General features: G+C 37.3%; 2 protein-coding genes across 8 annotated transcripts in view; one reads left to right on the plus strand and one right to left on the minus strand.

Annotated features, from left to right (window-relative positions):
* The window catches only part of ATP7B (ATPase copper transporting beta), a 115,813-nt gene extending 106,432 nt beyond the window's left edge, over positions 1–9,381 (minus strand). For 2 of the 6 annotated variants that reach the window (XM_074304798.1, XM_074304793.1), the window contains exons 1-2: positions 8,231–8,791; positions 7,694–7,832 (exon numbers count right to left, since the gene is read on the minus strand). The gene's annotated coding sequence lies outside the window, so the exon portion shown is untranslated. Of the gene's footprint in view, positions 1–7,693; positions 7,833–8,230; positions 8,792–9,046 lie in introns of those variants that run through there. The other 4 variants (XM_074304799.1, XM_074304795.1, XM_074304794.1 and 1 more) reach the window with 3 other exon arrangements.
* On the plus strand, positions 8,857–19,275 carry ALG11 (ALG11 alpha-1,2-mannosyltransferase). 2 transcript variants are annotated; one of them, XM_074304802.1, is made up of 5 exons: positions 8,967–9,066; positions 11,683–11,789; positions 15,809–16,039; positions 17,042–17,973; positions 18,923–19,275. In XM_074304802.1, exons 2-5 carry the CDS (start codon positions 11,779–11,781, stop codon positions 19,189–19,191), a joined length of 1,443 nt encoding a protein of 480 aa, XP_074160903.1. In that variant the 5' UTR covers positions 8,967–9,066; positions 11,683–11,778; the 3' UTR covers positions 19,192–19,275. The 2 variants fall into 2 exon arrangements, with proteins under 2 accessions (XP_074160901.1, XP_074160903.1); XM_074304800.1 differs by lacking the exon at positions 11,683–11,789 and having other exon boundaries at positions 8,857–9,066.
* The last annotated feature ends 468 nt before the right edge of the window (positions 19,276–19,743 follow it).

The raw sequence follows: 19,743 nt of genomic DNA on the forward strand, positions 1-19,743 counted from the left end.
TCACTTGCTAAATCTTTCAGTAATTATAATCTCACATGATTTTAACATACAAATACACAATGAAAAAATGAACAGATAATGAAAGATAGGAGTGAAAAATGTCTTCCCTGACTTCCTTTACGGCTTTCTCCTTCCCAGCTTTCCTCTTTTTATTACAGGTACCATATTCTTTCAATCATATAGCTGATAACCACCATGATACCCCTCTCTCCTTCTACATCTGTGCTCATTCCTAGTTGTTGAATGAATGAAAAAATGAATTTGAGAATAAAGCTGTGAACCGAGGAAAACATTTGAAAGGCTCTGAAGTCAACAAAGATAGACAAGGATTGCTAGAAGAAAAACAACTCTTGAAATAAAACCCTCTCATGTGACAAGAACCTTTCAAGTTCAATCAGTGAAGCAGAAGTAAGAAAATTCTTCTGATACTGCCCATCACCTGCTGCCAGCTCCACTGTATGTTACATTTTTAAAATCATAGATATTATTGGGATATGGTATTCCAAAATGTTTATAGCAATTTAAAATTTAAACTTTAAACTAGTGTGGGGCACAGTGGACTGACAGCTGAAGTCAATCAAGAGGATCTGAGTTCAAATCCTGCATCAGATATTTACTATAACTTTGTGACTTGGGCAAGACACATAATCTATCAGACTCCCCCCAGCTGTAAAATGAGGCTTACTTTGTAAAATGAGTACTTACTTTGCAGAGTTGTTGTGAAGATTCAGTAAGATAATATGTGTGAAGTGCTTTACCATTCAAAAAATAACTACATGTTATCTTTTAGAAGGTTCCATGAGAAAATTTTGAAGCTAGTATTTTTCTCTTCAAAAGCATTATATATCAAAAACACTTACTATGTAAAAACAAGTTTTGGCTATAAAGACTGGTTTCATTTTCTCTACTTTGCTCCAAATTTCCCCCAAATTTGCTTTATTTCAGGGAGAAATCCATAACCCCAAACACCTTGCTCCCTCTAGGGACCAATTTTATAGCCTCAATATATAATGTAGTTCACATTCAAAAGTGATCCGGAGTCAAATAAGCTTAGGAAGTACTGTCAGATGTTCCTAGATAAACCAATAGAATGATTTAGCAAAACATGGAAATATGTTTTTCATAATTTCACACACAGAACTAATATCACATTGTTTGCCTTCTCAATGGGTGAGGGAAAGAGATATTAAGAACTAAATTTTTTTCTAAATGGATGCTCAAAACAAATAAGGTTTTTTTTAATTTTAAGAAGAATAATTTGGCAAATTTGTAATGTAAAATGAGAAGCAACTAGCAAGGAAAAATTAAGCGATCCACCCAAGAAATGCTCCAACTCTCTCTGGCTCCCTGCCCCTAAAATCTGGCCATCAAAATCTCACATAATATAAATTTTTAATTTCAGAAGAAACTAAGTATTCTGTCCTTTTTACCACTTGTAAAAAACAAATGTCACAATGACTTGTGGTTTAACAAAGTCATATTTACAATGGTAGTTACATTATGATAAAAAAAAAAAAAATAACTGTCTCCTTTAGCTCGTTGTCCTTTATTCTCTATAGGTTTTCTCACTTAGGGAGTTCTAAACAAAAACCAATGACTAAGGCACCTTCTCATGACTTCAGCTGGCAATGCCTTATATTTTTACACAACACTTATGATGACCAATGTCCCTGGGCAGCAGTGGGACCTTTCAGTTCAATAATTTAGTAGGTCAATTGAAGAATATTTGCTTTGGGTGAAACTCAAAAGCAAACAAGGAACTGAGAAGGTAATGAAGGACAAAAGAGACATTTTTTGATTATCTAAAATTGTAAATGCTTTTGCATAAATGATTATCAATGTAAGCAGAAAAAACTGCAGATCAACAATGTTTTTTGGTATTTACATCCTCTAATAAAGGCCTATTATTCTAAGATTTTTTATAGGAAATATAGCCATTCTTTGAATAAAGAAGTAGTCAAAGAAAATGAACGATTTTCAAAAGAAGGCAAATTATAGAAAGAAAAATGCTTCAGACCACTAATAATTAGTAAGAAGAAAATTAAAATAATTTTAAGGCATCATTTCACATACACAAATCTACCCTAGATGATAAAAAACAGAAAGAGTTGATATTGAGGTCTGGGAGAAAGCCAGTATATTGGTACACATTTCATTGAGCTATAAATTAGTCCAATCATTCTAGAACACAACTGGACGATGCTGGAAAAGTTATTAAATTGTTTATCATCTTTTGACTCAGTTCTCTCTCTAAAAATATGCCTGAAGGACAAAGGAAAAGATGCTCCCCCACCAATGCCAAAATATTCACAGCAGCAAAAAAGTACTAGAGGACAAAGCAAAAAAAGAATAATTAAAAGTGGAATTAGTTTGGGGTTACTAGAGACGTGACCAGGAACCCCACCCAGAGAAATACTGGGGGAGGGGGCTGATGAGGTTATCATGAATGTTTCACATTCAGACCACTTTTCCTAGGATAAATATCAATGAACATTTCCCCAGAATCTCTGCTTTTATCTTGTCAAAGGAGTAGAAGTAATGGGAACAATGGTATTATACATAGTGAAAGGAGTGTTCAGATGGCCTAGAGTGCAAGCACCATGATATTTAAAAAGCATTATGCTTTGGGTAGAGAGGATAACAAGCAGACTGGAGATTCTTATTCTTAAAGTTCCTCACCCAGAGCTCCATTCTATAAAGAGATGAACAGGTCAAAACGAGGTATGATCTCCTTCAGCAAAACTTCTGAGCTTTTTCAGTTCCTGAAGTTTCCTAGTAGCCCCCATACTAACTATATTTTTAATTTTTTTGCTCATTTTTACCCTTGTATTTCTAAGCTACTTGTGAGAATTGTTTCTTCCAGACTCAAAGCTGAGAAATTCCAACTACTTGATCTAATTGAATATCACCCGATTCCTGATTCTGACATTCGGCATCCCCTGGACACTGCTGCCACCACCTACAAGTCACCTTTCTCCCTTCCTCAGTCTGGATCCCACTGGGCAGAAACAGCTCTAGAAGATGAGACTTCATCCTTTTGTCCCAAATGAATTTGGGGTTCAAACTGCTGAGAGGGGAATGATAGGGTGCAGCTTCTAGGGGAGATGTCTCAGCAACCTTAAGGCTACCTGGCCTTGGCAGTGCAGTAGTTCCACAAACAATACTGGCTGTCATATAATAATCTGTTGATCAGTAATAAGTTTCTGAGATAATAATGAGGTGCATACCAAATGCTCTTTAAATCCACCTCTAAGACCACTCCTCAATTTTATCTATAAGCTATAAAATTGGCATATCAGTGACATGAAGCATTTGATCTCTATATTTTTCCTATAAATTTATCTTCTTGTTCCTGGTTCTTTGCTAGCTTCTTTTGAAATTTAGTCCTCTTCAATTGGCATTACAATTACAGTAAACTTTGCCCCTTAACTTAGAGATGGATTCAAGCTTGCAAATTCTTTTAAGACACCTTGCAGCACCAGTCTGCAACCCCCAAACTTTTGGGGTCTCCTTTCTGAACCTTAACATCACCATCACTAACATCACCCCCTCAAAAGAAAAAAAAGGCATTCACAAAATATTTGTTTCCTAAAATGTTTAAAAAATTTTAATTTCAGTCCTGCAGACCACAGATAGTTGTGTCAGAATATCACCTGCTTCCTCCTGAGTTGGGAAAACATCAGTGTTTTCCCAATTTAGAAGGTGCTTTTTATGTACAACTCATAGAATCAAAGACTTAGAGCCTTCTGACTGAGTTCTGGGAACTCAGAAGTCACTGAGTCTAATCCCAAGGCACACGGTAGTAAATGAGATCAGAGCCCTCTGGTTTCCTGACTCCAAACAGAGCTGATGCTCACAAGCGTTGTGAGAGGCAGGCACAATCATCACCACCCTCATCATAGTTATAGAAACGATTCAAAGAAGGTAACTGTCTTATTAAAGTTCACAAAGACTCTCCCAGCCCAGAGTTCTTTTTGTCACCTGTCACAACTCCCAAAGTAGCAGCTGTCAAATGCAGTGCTTTATGGTGGCAAAGCATGTCATATCCATGATCTCATGAGTTGAGCTGCCTTCCAACTCTGAGGCCACATTCTGTGTAAGACATATGGGGATTATCCCCATTTTACAGGCAAAAAGATTGAGGTTCAGCAATGCCAGGTTTCAAACCCATATCCGGTGATTCCAACTAAAAAGTGTTCTTCCCCTACCCCACAATGCATTTTAGTTAAAAATATTAGACTCCAAATATTTATAGTTCTATTCCATGACAATACGTAAGTTGTTGAAACTCAGTGAGCAAACTAAAACCTACTTTCCAAAGAGTGCCTCTAAAAAAGTAAGTTACTTCAATCCTTTCTGCATTGCCTTCCAAAGTATTTATGTATATACTTTTTTTGTTTCTATTCTCCACATTTTGCACAGAATAATAATTTCCAAAGTCCAGGGATCATGGACTACCTACCTACTCTGCTTTTATTGTTTGTTATTTGATTTTCTCTCTCATCCCTGTTTTTATCTACCATTCTTCCAAACCATTATGTCTCACTCTAGAACTTCAGGGTCTCCTCATCTTGGAATATCCACCCAATCCTACAACCTTCTGCAATTGGCGAATTCTTCCTGGTGCATACATTTTGTGGAGGAGTGTAAGCCGGCCTTCATTCCCCTCCCTAGACCTCTTTTATGGCCCCTGGACTTCAAAACTATGGTTGATCACCAACTACTTCCCCCCCTTCCCAACTCCTTTTTTTTTTTCTAACCCCATTAGAAGGTAAGCCCTTTCAGAGAAGAAACTGTCTTTCTTTTGTGCTTATATTACATCTTCAGTCCTTAGGCCAGTATCTGGAACATAGCCACAATTTAATAAATGCATTCTGATTTGGGTGACAATAGACAAAATATCTCCTTTTCCTAGGTGTCAGAAAAACAGGTATATAAGGACGTTTTGAAATCTAAATCATTTGATCTTCTAATTGCTACTGATAAAAGCCTTGTCAGAATTCATGGGAAGAATGAGCTCATTACTAATGTTGAAGTTCAGAAAGGATCCCAAAAGATTGGGGGTTGCAGACCGATGTCAGGAGGTGTCTCAAAAGAATTTGCATGCTTCAACCCATTTCCAAGTCAAGGGGCAAAGTTTATTGTAATTGTAATGCCAATTAAAGGGGGCTATATTCCAAAAGAATTTAGCAAAGAACCAGGAGCAAGAAAATAAATTTATTTTTTAAAAAATAGATCAGGTGCTTCATGTCACTATATGCTCATTTTGTGGCACAAAGGTAGAATGGAAGAGTGGTCTTAGAGATAGAGTTGAATTTTGGTTTCACATGACCTTATTATTATCTCAGAAGGTAGCCTTAAAGTTGCTGCTACATCTCCCCTAGAAGATGAACTCATCACAGCTACTAATAATAACAATAATGATAATGATAAGTGCTGCCATTTATATAGTGCTGTAAGGTTTGCAAAGTACTTTCCCCATTAACTCATTTTATTTTCACAACAACTCTATGACATAGGTTCTATTACTATCATTGTTTTACCGATGAGGGAATTGAGTCTGAAAGAGATCAGATGACTTGTCTAGAACATACAGATAGTGTCTAAAGCAGACTGAAATTAAGTCATTGTGACTCTAAGACCAACAAGCTCCATTTCCTGCACCACCCAGCTGCCTGTTTGGGCATTAAAGTGATAACTTTTTTATTAACGATCACAAGTAAGTACTAATTCATTTGTTCATTCATTTAAAAAAATTTTTGGAGAATGCACTCTGTCCACGGGATTTTTCTAGTCACTGGCAAGGAAAACAAAGCACCTGAGATGCATTGTTACCTTCAAGAGAAAACAAGATAACAGTGGTGTTAAAGAAGCAATAACTGAAGCCAGTCTGAATTCTGTCTCTGCAATTTATATTCTATGTAATCTTAAAGCAAGTCTGACGAACCAGTACGACCTCAGTCTCCTCGGCTATGAAATAAGGCTGTTGGATCAATGGCCTCAGAGGTCTCTTCCAACTCTGATAGTTTTAATCTTATGATACTTGCATGTGAAGAATTAAATAATGTCATATTATTATGCACCTAGGTAATTTTATGGACACAGATTATGATAGAAGGTGGGTTTTGTTTTGTTTTGTTGTAAAAGTGAGATCACTATGGGACAGAGTAGACAGGGATGAATTCATAAGGGATAGAATTCGTGAGCTTTATTCTGAAGATTTGAAAGCATTTTTTTTTAGGAATAGCAGAAATAAACCAGAAATATGCAAAAAGAAACCATAAGCACAAACACTATCATAATATAAAATTAAGCATTAAAAGAAATCAATCTTTAGATCACTGGGAACCTCAAAGAGCAGTAGCTAGCCCTGCATCATGCTTAGAATCATGTTCAAATGAGTAACTCCACTGACTAAGACAACTCAAAAATTTTAAAAACAAATGTTAACGATTGTTTTTACATGTAACTAGGGGGGGAAAACACTAAAGGAAAAAAAAAAAGACAATTAGGGACTATCCACCTACCAGCCAATGATGGTCCTCTCATGATGGACCTAAATTACATAATAAAATTAGGTACACATAATGTACAAGTATAATAATTAGTAAGTAACTTCATAACTCTACCTGTTTGGGGAATTAAAAGATTCTGCTCTTCAAACTTTTCCACAGTGGTGGACTCCTTTAGTTCCAACAAAAAATTTTAGACAAGTAGTGGCTCAGTGGATAGAGCACTAGATAGATCTCCTGTTCAAAATTATTCAGCTTCTGGCTGCTTCAGTTTCCTCATCAGTAAAATGGGGATAATAATGGTATCCCAGGGTTTTTGGGGTTTTTTTTTTTTGAGAATCAACTGATATAATATTTGTAAAGCACTTATCACAGTACCTGGTACATGGCTGGTGCTATATGAATATTAGCTATATTATCATCATTATCCTTGTGGCAAAACCTTCCAAAATTATTTTAATACCTATTAGGAAATTAACATGATGGTCATTTAAAAAAAAAAAAAAAAAAAAAAAAAAACAGACTTGGGGTATTTTAGCATTCCTTGCAGCTCTTGCAAGTAATCTCATTTTACAGAAAGGGAAACTGAAGCCTAGAGATCTGGATGTGATTTGCTCTCAGATAACCTACTGGTAGTGAAGTTCCTATAATTATTAAAAAAAAAAAAAAAAAGCAGTCTCTAAGGAACAACTGAAAACATATCAGGGAAAAGGTACCATAATGTGTGAGATGATCTGGAAACAAAGTAATCTTTAAAAGCTGCAGGGTCAGAACTGTAAGAGATATGGATAATGACACAGAAGTAGCCAGAAAAATAACTAAATGTAGAGCTAGACAAAATCATCTATTCCAACTCACTCATTTTACAGGTTGGTAAACTGAGCCTCAGAAAAACTGTGACTTGCCTAACCCACCAAGGGCTAAGTATCAGAGGCAGGGTTTGAAATCAGGTTTTCTGGCTCCAAGTCCACACAAGCCCACAAGTCATTCAGCACCCATTTCCGTTATTGAGCCAGTCAGATCCTGATCTCAGTTTTCCTATCTACTAAGTGCTAGGGAGACAAGGAAAGGCAAAAGGCGGCCGGTTCTCTCACAGTAAGTTCTGGGAATGCCCTCCTCATCCGACTTCAGGCCTCTCTCATGAAAGAAGGGGAACAGATGAAAAGAAGAAAAGAACTTACTTCCCCTTGCTGGAAACAGTTCTGGGCCGGTCCGCCTGCCCCTCTAGCTGGGATCTGATTTTCTTTTCCAGGTATCCTCCCTTCTGAGAAAGTTTCTTCTCTAATAAGTCTGGAGACAGCATCAAAATCACCAAACTCACTAGGGAGAAACACTTGTAATGGTTTTTGTTGTTTTTGCTTTTTGTTTGAAAGACAGAGAACCAGAAACTAGAACGCTGGGGAAATCTTAGAGTTAGAGCTAAATTACAAAGGGATACAGTTCTTGGGGCCCGAAAGTCCCGGTTCAAAGCCCGCAGGCCCCGCTCCCTGCCTGCCCGTCAGTCCCACAGAGCACCTCAGAGACCTTTCAGATCATCCTTTTTCATGTCTCATACGTCCAAGCACGGAGGGGTCAGAGGCCATCCTCAGGCCTTGGCCAACAGAGGGTTTAACATCTAAACCCTTCACCTGCTGAATTAAGCTGTTCCCTGCTTCCATTTACGGGTTTTAAAACTAAATAAAGAAAGACAGTCAGCGCGGGATCTAGGGCGCCAGTACCTTTTCTCTAGGTCACTGCTGGAGGCTGGAGTCCTTGGCTGCAGGCTCGCGATAGTAGGGAGAGAGAGAGGGATATAGAGGGAGGCAAGATCCTAGGAATCTACTAGGGGAACGTGAGGTCCCCAGGACTGGCAGCTCCCCTAGAATGGGCACAGGGGAGTGTGAGCTAAGGAAGAAAAGGGGCCGGGCCGCCTCTCCCTTCTGAGTTTGGAATTCCCAGGGAGAGAGGAGGAGGCAACTGGAGTCCCTGTCCTACGGATTCCCAGCCCCGCACAGATCGCAGCCGCTGCCTCGGGACTCCCACGCCGGGGTCTCAAAGACAACAATAATAAGTGTGGACTCTGCACTCTGGAGATCGATAAGAAAGTATCAGAGACTCCCATTCGTCAGTAATGGGTATCACTGACCAGGGCAAGCTGGGAGATGGGGATGGGGGGGAGGCTGTTAGGAGAACGGGAGGGGGCGTGGCGGAGGAGGAGCCCGGGGATTGGAAGCGTTCCAGCGGTCAATTACTAGACCACGCCCTCTTCTGCGTCACTTAGATAGGCCCGCCTCCCGTTCGTCGCTCTTCCTCAGTTAAGGGGCGGGGAAACAAGTAAATATCTAGCGCCACTACGACGCTTGGGGATACTATTGGATAAGAGAAGGGTTGCGTAAGATGTGTGCGTAGCTACTGGAGAGGACTAATCAGGTAACTCGGTCGTCGCTCCGGGGGAAGAGGGAGCTAATGATACGTCACTGCGGACCAATAGGGAGAGGAGGAGCGGGGAAGCAGTTCCGGGTCGGTGGAAGATGGCGTTGGGCGAGCGGACTTACTATATGCTCAAATTTATGAGGTGAGGATCCCGGGCTAACTTGGTGGGGGTCCCGGCTCTGGGGAGCTCTGCTCCTCGGGGCCGCGGAGGGCTGTCTGATACCGTGACGGGGCCGGGAACTTATCTGAGCAGCAGCTTCGCTTCCTCTTGCTCTGAGCTTATCCTGAGTTTCTTGTGTCCCTGTCCGGGACTTCACTATGATAATTCAGTCGCTGCGAAGTCTTTTGTGACCATTTAACCCCCCTCCCCCCGCTCATGGAGGAAGAACCTGAGACCCAGAGAGGGGAGCAGCTTCTGAGGCAGCAGGCGGCACAGTCAGGCCCGGATTCTCATTCCAGAACTCTCTGAACTGTAGAACGACCCTAATTACTCCCAGAGCTTCCTAAATGAATTTTTTTCCTGCACTAGTTGACAGGCTTCTAAATCTAGCCCAGTGGTCCTGAAACTTTTTAAATAGGGGGGCAATTCACTGTCCCTCGGACTGGCGGGACTATAGTCTCCGCCCCTCAGCCATTTGCCGTAATGGCGGGCCGCATAAACGGCGCATATGGCCAGCGGGCCATAGTTTGAGAATTATACTCCCAGCCTCTCCCAGTAGGAATCTGGTTGATTTCCGTCTGTTTCCCCAGGTGTTAAACCCCGAGAATCCCTGCGTTTTGTTCGTTTTGTTCGCCTCCCAACCACGGCTTCATCTCTTTTTCTCACATCTTATTTTTCCTCTACCTTTGCCTCTAATAAAATAATCCTCTTGAGGGCCAGACTATCTTTTACCTCCAAAGCTTAGCAGCGCACCCAGTAGGTGCTTAATAAATGCTTATTGACTTATCCTTACAAAATAAATAACATGGATTGCATGTTGTGCAATAATGTCTGGACTAGCAGACATTATTAAATTATTATCCTTTTGCCCCTTAAGTATGTTTTTTACTCTGCAATGTTTTTAATTCCTTAATTAAGAATTCCTTAGTTTTCTATCATGTGCAATTCATTCTGATTGATGTATCTGCATGTTAGTGAATTTAAATCTTTCCAGGGATCCGTTTCCTTATATGGCAAATAGTGTCATTCCATCCTGTCTCTCAGAGATGTATAGATGCTGTGTAGCACCATTAGGTAATGCTTGTAGGTGGGAGAGAGTGCTGTAAATTCATAGGATCATGGATCATAGATAATAAAAGAGCCTGAGGGGATCTTGCTGGCATAGAGTCAGAGCTAAAGTTAAACCAAATTCCTCTAATTACAAGTGCAGCTTCCTCTCTATAGCCTGGTTATTTATTTTAGGGCTGAATCCATTATACCAGGGGTTCTCAAACTACGGCCGTTTATGTGGCCCACTGGGTTATGGCAAATGGGTTGAGGGGTGGACACTATAGTCCTGCCCTCCCTCAGTCTGAGGGACAGTGAACTGGCCCCTTTTTTAAAAGTTTGAGGACCACTGCATTACATCATCACTGACCTTGAAATGGAATCGTCTGATTCCTCATTTTAAAGACAAGTGAGACTCATTGAAGTTAACTGAGTTTAGTGGCAATGTTATACACCTAGTACTAAGTATCTCCAATTCTCTGTTTGCTTCATATACCCTAGTTATGTCAGTTTTCACTAATCTGACTGAAAGCCATTTGCTAGGTTTTAGACTCTTTGGATAATTTGTAGTTGCTTAAAAAATTTATATATAGAGTAAACATCTTTGGTCCCAAGTGTGATTCAATTTAATAAAACTTTTCTGAGATTGAATGTCTGTCATGCAGTTTTTAGAAAGTATATAGATGCTTTTGTGATTGATAAAAGTTATTTAATAAATTCATGACAGAATTCATAATAGATCTTGTTATATTTTTTGAGCCAACAGATATCAATAATACCATAATTACTTGGTGAATTTTTTTTATTCCAAAGAGGGTCACACTTGAAAAGGTTGGTTGCCATTGCTCTAAAATATTAAATCTGCATCTATATGAAATGCTTATGTCAGCTGTAAAATAAGAAATTGGTACTCCCTGATGGTAGCTTTAGAAACATGATCTAGTTCAACTCCATCATTTTTAAAAAGAGAAAATTGGCCTGAGTTAGCAAGGTGAGTTACATGTGTATTGTCACTGTAAGAATTAAACAATGATTTTTTTTTAAATTGGGCTTTTGAATGAGAAACGCCTTTATAGAAGCAAAGTGTTGGAAGGAGTCACATAATAAATAATGTCATATATTAAACCAAAAATAAAATTCCAGAAATTCTGTATAATCCTTTGACATTGGGAGAAGACTTTTGAACTATTGGAATAATGTTAAACCAAAAGTGAAAGGTTTAGATCTATAGAATTTTGTGGAATAGTTTGCCTTTCTAATTGTTTTGGGTATGTTTTTGTTAAAATTCTGTGTATATACACTGATTCATTGTCAGAATTTCATTTTTATTACTATGCAAAGTGAGTAATCCAAGACTGACTAGTTTTCTAATTATATTTCAGCTCTCCCCTTCTCTTAAAAAAAAAAAAAAATCTTAACTTGCTACATGCTCAAGTCAGAATTTTGTTTTATTATGCTCCACTGCCAGATTTCAAGAAAGAGTGGCTTAAATCAGACTTTCTTAAACTTTTTCCACTGGTGGACCATTTTCACCCAAAAATTTTTTAACAGGACCCAGTCTCGAATCTGAGCTGAAGTGTTTCTACCAGTATTTGTGCATATACAGTGCAAAGTGCACACACAGTGTGTTCTGAACCAAGTTGCACGATGCAACTCGGGTGAGTGTTGCATTCAGAAACCTTTTACTATTGCCAAGTTTCTTTAGACTCCCACATTCAGTTATGTAATCCCACAATTTAAGAAGCTTTACTTAACTATCCTCATCAGGATAAGTAAGTGGTATATTTTGGGTCACTTTGGGCAAGTCATTTAACCCTGTTTGCCTCAGTTTCTTTATTTGTAAAATGAGCTAGAAAAGGGAGTTCATATGATTGCAGTATCTTTGCCAAGAAATCTCCAGATGGTGTCAGGAAGAGTCAGGCGCAACTGAACAATAAAGATTTCCTCATCACCCATTCACTACTCAATGTAACTATAAAACACTGTATAAATGGGTACTCTGTCTATTGCTATTCTAAGAACTGGCAACTTACAAGACTAATAATCTCAGATCCATTACTCTCTCTTTGTGATCTCATCTGCTCCCAAGGTTCCAATTAACCCTGCAAAAGACTCTCAAACCTTTATCTCCAGTCCCACATTTTAAATTAAATTCAGTATTCTCCAGTATTTATTGCCAACATTTCACATTCCAAATTTAAAATTGAACTCAAAGATTCTTTCCAAAAATATGCTCTCCCTTACATGCATATTTCTTTTAGAGACCTAAAGAAGCTCTTCTTTACAGTTAATCAAACTTATAACTTGAAATCATCATTGGTTCTTTCCTTTGCCCCATACATTTATATTTTGCTGTGGCATTTTTGCTTTAATCTGTCTTTTTTGAGTCACCACCTTCATTCAGACCCTCTACAGCTAGTGTCTGGAGCAATTTGAGAAAGACTATTTCTTTTGTAGCTCCTTATATATTTTCGTATTTTTCTTGATTTTTTTTTTTTTTAATGATTTAAAACAATGCTTTTTTCCCCCAGAAGATTCCCTATTATGAAAAGGTAATATAACTACATAATTAGTTGTATAATTTAATATAGAAACATTTTTAATGAGATATATTAAAAAGTATCTTTTAAAAAAAAAAAAATATCTTGACACTAATCCCACCCCCTATTTTATCTCTTTTGATGACTCTTGGAACCTTACAATCTTTTGGTTCTCCAAATTCTCCAACTGCACCTTTTGTCTCTAACACTGGCCCCAACATTTTCATCATTGTAATATTCTTCTCTAAAATATAATATTCTCTGGGAGCAGGTTTCTTGGGGGGCTTTTGGAGGCAGCCTTAGTTTCAGTTCAATGTAATCACAAGTGCAGTCAGGTATTAAAAGTCCAAATCCTTTATTGTCTCTGTCAAAAATCTTATCTCCTTCACTTGGGGCTAGTTTTCTGGAGGCCTTCCGGATTTTGGTTTCAGTGTTCTCCACAGGACAGCCTGCCACCACTTCTCTGTCTTCCTTCATTCTGCCCAACTGCCGTCTCTGGCTTGTGAATCTCCTGAAGTCAGTCCTGATTGAGGCTCCTAACTTATATATGCTTTCTTAAAGGTGAGAATCTTGTGAAACTGTAGTAAGTACTAAGTACATCTAGAGAACTGTTAAACACCCTGCTAAACAACCATTGTCTTTATCAATTTCATTGACTTAGCATCTTGTAATAATTCTAACACATCATAACCTCTTAAGGCAATTATTCCCCTAATATATATGAATAGTTCCCAATATTTGTAATGATTCTTTTCTCCCTCTGTTTTTTCCCCTAGCAATCTCTTACATTTGCATGGCTATATTTCCACTTCTAATTTGATTGTGTTCAAAACTATAAGATATCCCATTGAATCTTCTGTTCTTTTTAAAGTCTATTGCCTTTCTTTACTTGTTCTGGCTTCATACCAGTACCATAGTACCAGCTTTCTATCACCTACAATGTTCACTCTGTTCATTGCTGAAGAAACAAAGTTTAGATAAATTGGTTTCTGCCTTGGAAGAATTTACTTGCATAGATAATTTTAGAAAAGCCTAGAAAGACTTAGATGAATTGATGCTAAATGAAGTGAGTAGAAGAGAACTTTGTATACAGCAGCAACAAGATCATGCAATGATCGTTTCTAATTGATGTGGCTCTTTTCAACAATGAGGTTGTTGAAACCTCAGGCCAATTCCAAAGGACTTGTGATGGAGAGAGCCAGATGCATCCAGAGAGAGAATTGGCGGCACTAAATGTGGATCACAACAAAGTTTTCTCCCCTTTTTTGTTATTTGTTTGCTTATTTTCTCCTTTTTGATTTGATGTTTCTTATGCAGCATGGAAATATTATAGAAGAATTTTACATGTTTAACATCTGTTGTATTACTTGCTGTCTAGGGAAAGGGGAGGGGAAGAGGGAGAAAATTTTGGACACAAGGTTTTGCAAGGGTGAATGTTGAAAACTATCTTTGCATGTATTCTGAAAATAAAAAACTATTTAAAAAAGAATTTATTTGCATTCTAGCAAAAGTAAAGCATATTCACAAAAACCTATAGTGCAAAGTAACACAAGTGCATAAGAAATGTATCTGTTAAGGATTATGTGAGTGATGTATGAAACTTCAAAGATGTTTTTGACACTTCTATACCTCTCATATCAAATCGGTTACAAGGATTACAGATCTACTGCCTGTATCTCTTACATTCTGACCTTTTTGTGATCCTCCTTTAATGTCCACCTAGATTATTTCAATAATTTTTTTAATACATCCTCACTTTTTCATTTCCTAGCCATCCTTCACACTGCTATCAAACTTATCTTCATGACATCTTTCTGCTCAAAGCCATTTAATGGCTCCCTTACCTATGGAGTAAAGTTCATAGGATCATATGTTTAGAATCAGAAAAAAAAACAAAACAAAACTTAGAGACAATCTAGTCTAACTCCCTCATTTCCTAGGTTGAAGAAACTAAGACCTGCAGAGGTCAAGTGATATCCCATAGTCCTCCAAGGGGGAGTAAGTGACAAGAGACCAGATTTGAACCTTGCTCCAAAGTGAGAGCTCTTCCCATTATGCTATTCTGCCTCACCTTCTAGTGTGCAATTCATAATGTGGCATACTTTTCCAGATGTATCTTTTACTTCTGCCCTATAGATTCCATATACCTAAATTCAATTCAACAAACATTTTAAAAGTACTTATATATGAAAGACTTGGAGTTCATCAACTCAGGATGCCCATCCTTCCCACACCAAACTCCCACTTGTTGAAGATTTATCATAGAATTTTTCTTCCTTCTTAATTCCAACTCGTATCTAGGAAGCTTTCTGTGATCTCTTTCAGTCAGTATTGACAGTCCCTCTTCAGACCTCCATAACCCCTGATTTGTACTCATATATTTACATGTTATTTTGTATTGTAGTTCTCTTATCCTACTGCTAGACTATAAGTAAAATCCATTAAAGCAAGGATCATTTTATCCAAATTTTGTTTCTGTAGCAATTAGCATAGTGCACACAGTAGATACTTACTGATTTTTGACTTTTGTAATATTCTTAATGGTTTTTCCTGTTCCCCATATCCTGTTAAACTCCTTTTATTAGTACAAAAAAATGATCTTTCAAATTCACAAGTTGAACCAGATTGCTTCCATATTCAAAAATTTCTATTGTGCCTGCAAATCTTATGGGAAAAACTACATACTCTAACCTTTAAGGCCCCTCACCTGTCTAGCTACATTCTATCTATCCAAGCTTATTTCACTCTGCCCTGCTTCCTGCATTATGAGTTCCAACCAAACTAAAAGGCCCCCATCTGCCTCATCTCATCCTGCCTCCATATAGTACACAAACTATCCCTTATTATTGGGACACACTTATTTCACATTCTATTGAAATACTTCTCTATATTCAAGACACAGGTACCATCTCATCTATGAAACCATTCTTGATTTCTCCATGCTGAAACAGTCCTTTGCTCCAATTAAATTCATGTTGGTATGGGTATTATGAATGATTTGAAGTCAGGAACTGGTTTTTTCCCCCTCAGTCTTTGTATTTTTAGCACTTGGCATAATAACTTGCACATATTAGGAACTTAAAAAAATGTTTATTGAATTGAATTCTTAATTTCATATTTTTTCCTTCTCATTCCAGACTTTTTAACTCTTTCCTCATTCCTGGACTGATTATAAGCGGACTCTTATGTGTTTTTTTGATTGCTGTCCTTTGGGCAATCAGAGTAACACTACTGAAAAAGAAAAAATCAGTTTCAACATATAGACGTAAAAAAAATCAGAGGGTGATTGCCTTTTTTCATCCATACTGCAATGCTGGTGGTGGAGGAGAGAGAGTTTTGTGGTGTGCCTTGAGAGCTCTGCAGAAAAAGTAGGTATGCATCTTTCTGAAGCAATCTTAACCCTGTGATCCCCCTATTAAAAATTATCTCCTTCCTTCCTTCCCCACCCAGAAACATCTCTCCTTCTCTGGTACTGTTGATGTTGGGAAAGGAACCAAGAAGTTAGGATCACAGACTAGTGTCAGGAGGTGTCTCAAAATGTTTGAGTCCATTTCCTAGTCAAGGAGCAAAATTTTATTGTAATTGTGCCATGAACTGAGGAATAGTTTATTCACTGTTGTCTCAGAGATTTGATTTGTGGGGCTATCCTGAGGCCAGGAGACTCAAAAGCTAGAAAATTTAGGATTACTGATTTATTGTTAGAATATTCCCCTCTAGTCAGGGGACCTCAAAATCACTGCTGTCTCCTACTTGGATCAAATTCAGATGGACGTGGCCCTCTTCAGCAATGAGGTGAACCAAATCAGTTCAGTAATGAACTGAACCAGCTACACCCAACAAAAGAACTCTGGGAGATGACTATGAACCACTACATAGAATTCCCAATGCCTCTATTTTTGTCCACCTGGATTTCTGATTTCCTTCACAGGCTAATTGTACACTATTTCAAAGTCCGATTCTTTTTGTACAGCAAAATAACTGTTTGGATATATATACATATATTGTATTTAATTTATACTTTAACATATTTATTATGTATTGGTCAACCTGCCATCTGGGGGAAGGGATGGGGGGGGAAGGAGGGGAAAAGTTGGAACAAAAGGTTTTGCAATTGTCAGTGCTGAAAAATTACCCATGCATATATCTTGTAAATAAAAGGCTATAATAATTAAAAAAAAAAAAAAAAGGGTCAAAAAACATAGGCTAAAGGAAGAAACTAAATCAAGTCTACCAGTAATATTAGACAATTGATAAAACCCTAAAGACCACTTAAATAGCCTAAAAAGAATCTATTGAATAATTGAAAACCAAAAATTTCCTGTAATATTTTCCAGTTTTAAATTAAAGTGACTTTTTTTTTTTTTTTAAAGGTATGATGAAGCAACTTATGTTGTTTATACTGGTGATAAAAATGTCACTGGTGAACAAATCCTAGAAGAGGTTTTCAGAAGATTCAACATCAAATTAGAACATCCAGTGAAGTTTGTGTTTTTAAGAAAACGGTACCTTGTGGAAGCATCTCTCTATCCTCACTTTACTTTGCTAGGTCAGACCATCGGATCCATTATTCTTGGCTGGGAAGCTCTTACGAAGTGTGTGCCTGATATTTACATTGACTCCATGGGTTATGCTTTTACACTGCCACTGTTTAAGTATTTAGGAGGCTGCAGAGTTGGATGTTATGTCCACTATCCCACCATCAGTACTGATATGCTTTCTGTTGTGAGAAATCAAAATGCTGAATTTAACAATGCAGCTTTTATTACCCAAAATTATTTTCTCAGCAAAATGAAGCTCATCTACTATTATTTATTTGCTTTGTTTTATGGATTGGTTGGATCTTGCAGTGATGTAGTCATGGTCAATTCTTCCTGGACTCTAAACCATATTCTGTCGCTCTGGAGGGTACAAAGTTGTGATATTGTTTATCCCCCTTGTGATGTGAAAACATTTTTGGATATTCCATTACTTAAAGAAGAAGAGATACCCTCAGAAGCTATAGTGGTATCAGTTGGCCAATTCAGGCCTGAAAAGAACCATTCTTTGCAGATCAGAGCCTTTGAGAAGTTGTTGGGAAAAATGACTCCAGATTATTCTTCTTCACTTAAACTCGTCTTAATTGGAGGTTGTCGTAATAGAGATGATGAAGAACGGGTAAATCAGCTTAAAAAGCTTTGTGAAGACCTAAAAGTTCAAGAAAATGTGCAGTTTCTAATCAATATTCCATTTGAAGAAGTCAAATATTATTTGTCGAAAGCAACAATTGGCCTTCATACTATGTGGAATGAACATTTTGGAATTGGTGAGTTTTGAACTTAACTTCAAAGACCTTTCTTGGTACCTTAATATTTAGACACTTTTTAAGTTCTAGTTAAAATAGATTGGAGCTTTGCTATCACACAACCCTTAAGACTTCCCTAAAAAGATGTGGCTCCTTACAATGAACTCTGGCTACATCACTTAAACCAGCTCATTCCATGCTTTTGTTCTTAAACTTCTCTTTCTTGGAATGTTCCTTAACTTAAACCAGGAACTAAGGATACTTGACTTTAGGAACTAAGAACACTTAATCTATACCATTTTATGAATTTTGAGATAGACTTGCCTCATACTGAATGCTACTCCATCTTTTAATAGGGAGTACTCCTTTTTCTATTTATATAGTACCTGTAACTGAAATCACGTCACAGAAACTGTTATCCTAATCCATTTGGTACACTATTGCTATTATACACCAAATAATCCTTGTTTTATATACCTAAGAAAATCCCATCAGAGATTCCTGAGAATAGGAATCACTAAGCTGAAGCAAACCAAAACTCCTTTACTATTCCTAATACATAGTATTCAACTTTTTTCTTTATTATCTCTATTTACTACTCTACCTTTCTGCTGCTTTTTTCTTTTTTATATACTATTTTTTTTCTCAACAAACTTTTATTTTGCATTTTTTCATTTCCTAATATTCTGCTGTTTTTATTCATATACCCCTCCTCACATACACACAACATAACATTAAAGAGCAGTACTAGAAAGCGTTTTTAAAAGCCTAAAATGTTTGTTTCGTTTTAATTTTTTAACATTTAGTTAGGCTATTTTATGTCTGCGCAAATATTCACCTGTTTCTAAATTTGGAATACTGAATTCATAAATGGTCTCTGGTAACCATTATTTTAGTGGGCACACATGGGAAATTCAGATATAATGCCTTTGGTAATAATTTTTCTTGCTGCTTCTTATGTATTCTCTAGGGGTCGTGGAATGTATGGCTGCTGGGACAATAATTCTGGCTCACAATTCTGGAGGCCCAATGCTTGATATTGTTATACCTTATGAAGGTAACATAACTGGATTCCTAGCAGAAAATGAAGATGATTATGCTGAAAAGATGGCATATATCCTTTCTATGCCTCCTGAAAAGAGGCTTCAAATAAGGGAGAATGCTTGCCAATCTGTATGCAGATTTTCTGATGCAGAATTTGAAGTGGCATTCCTCTCGGTTGTAGAGAAGTTGTTGTAATAAATATATGATTAAATGCCTTTACATTTTTCTAGACTTATTCTGTGTTTTTAATAAAGTTACCCCAAGCAGTGTTCTCAGGTATGTTTATGGATATTTATTTGAGTTTGTAAAGAAAAGAAAAATAATTTAAATTAAAATATATATCCTTTTGTTTTTAATGAACTATCTTATGAGAAAAAAAAAATCTAAAATTTTTTACTTAGTTTTTGGTCAGAAATTTTACACTTTCCAAGAAAAAGTATTTCATTAGCTAAATTCATCTGCAACTTAATAACCATTTAATATTTTCTAATTCACTACTATTCAGCACATATGTACACACACACACACACACACAATAGATTTAGGGAGAGTTAGTTTGACAGCCTAATTCTTGACCTGTGATTTATATAATTATAAAATTTAAGTTTGAAGGAACCTCAAAGGCCATCTTTACGCAAAGAATGCTCTACCATGGTATAAAATTTAAATAGAAATATAACCATAGGGTTGTATCTTGACTTTAAAAAAGACAGGTTAACATCATCTACTACAATTTGCACATTTCCC

Source organism: Sminthopsis crassicaudata, chromosome 3 (genome assembly GCF_048593235.1).
Source record: "Sminthopsis crassicaudata isolate SCR6 chromosome 3, ASM4859323v1, whole genome shotgun sequence".
In the NCBI taxonomy this organism is placed as follows: Eukaryota; Metazoa; Chordata; class Mammalia; order Dasyuromorphia; family Dasyuridae; genus Sminthopsis; species Sminthopsis crassicaudata.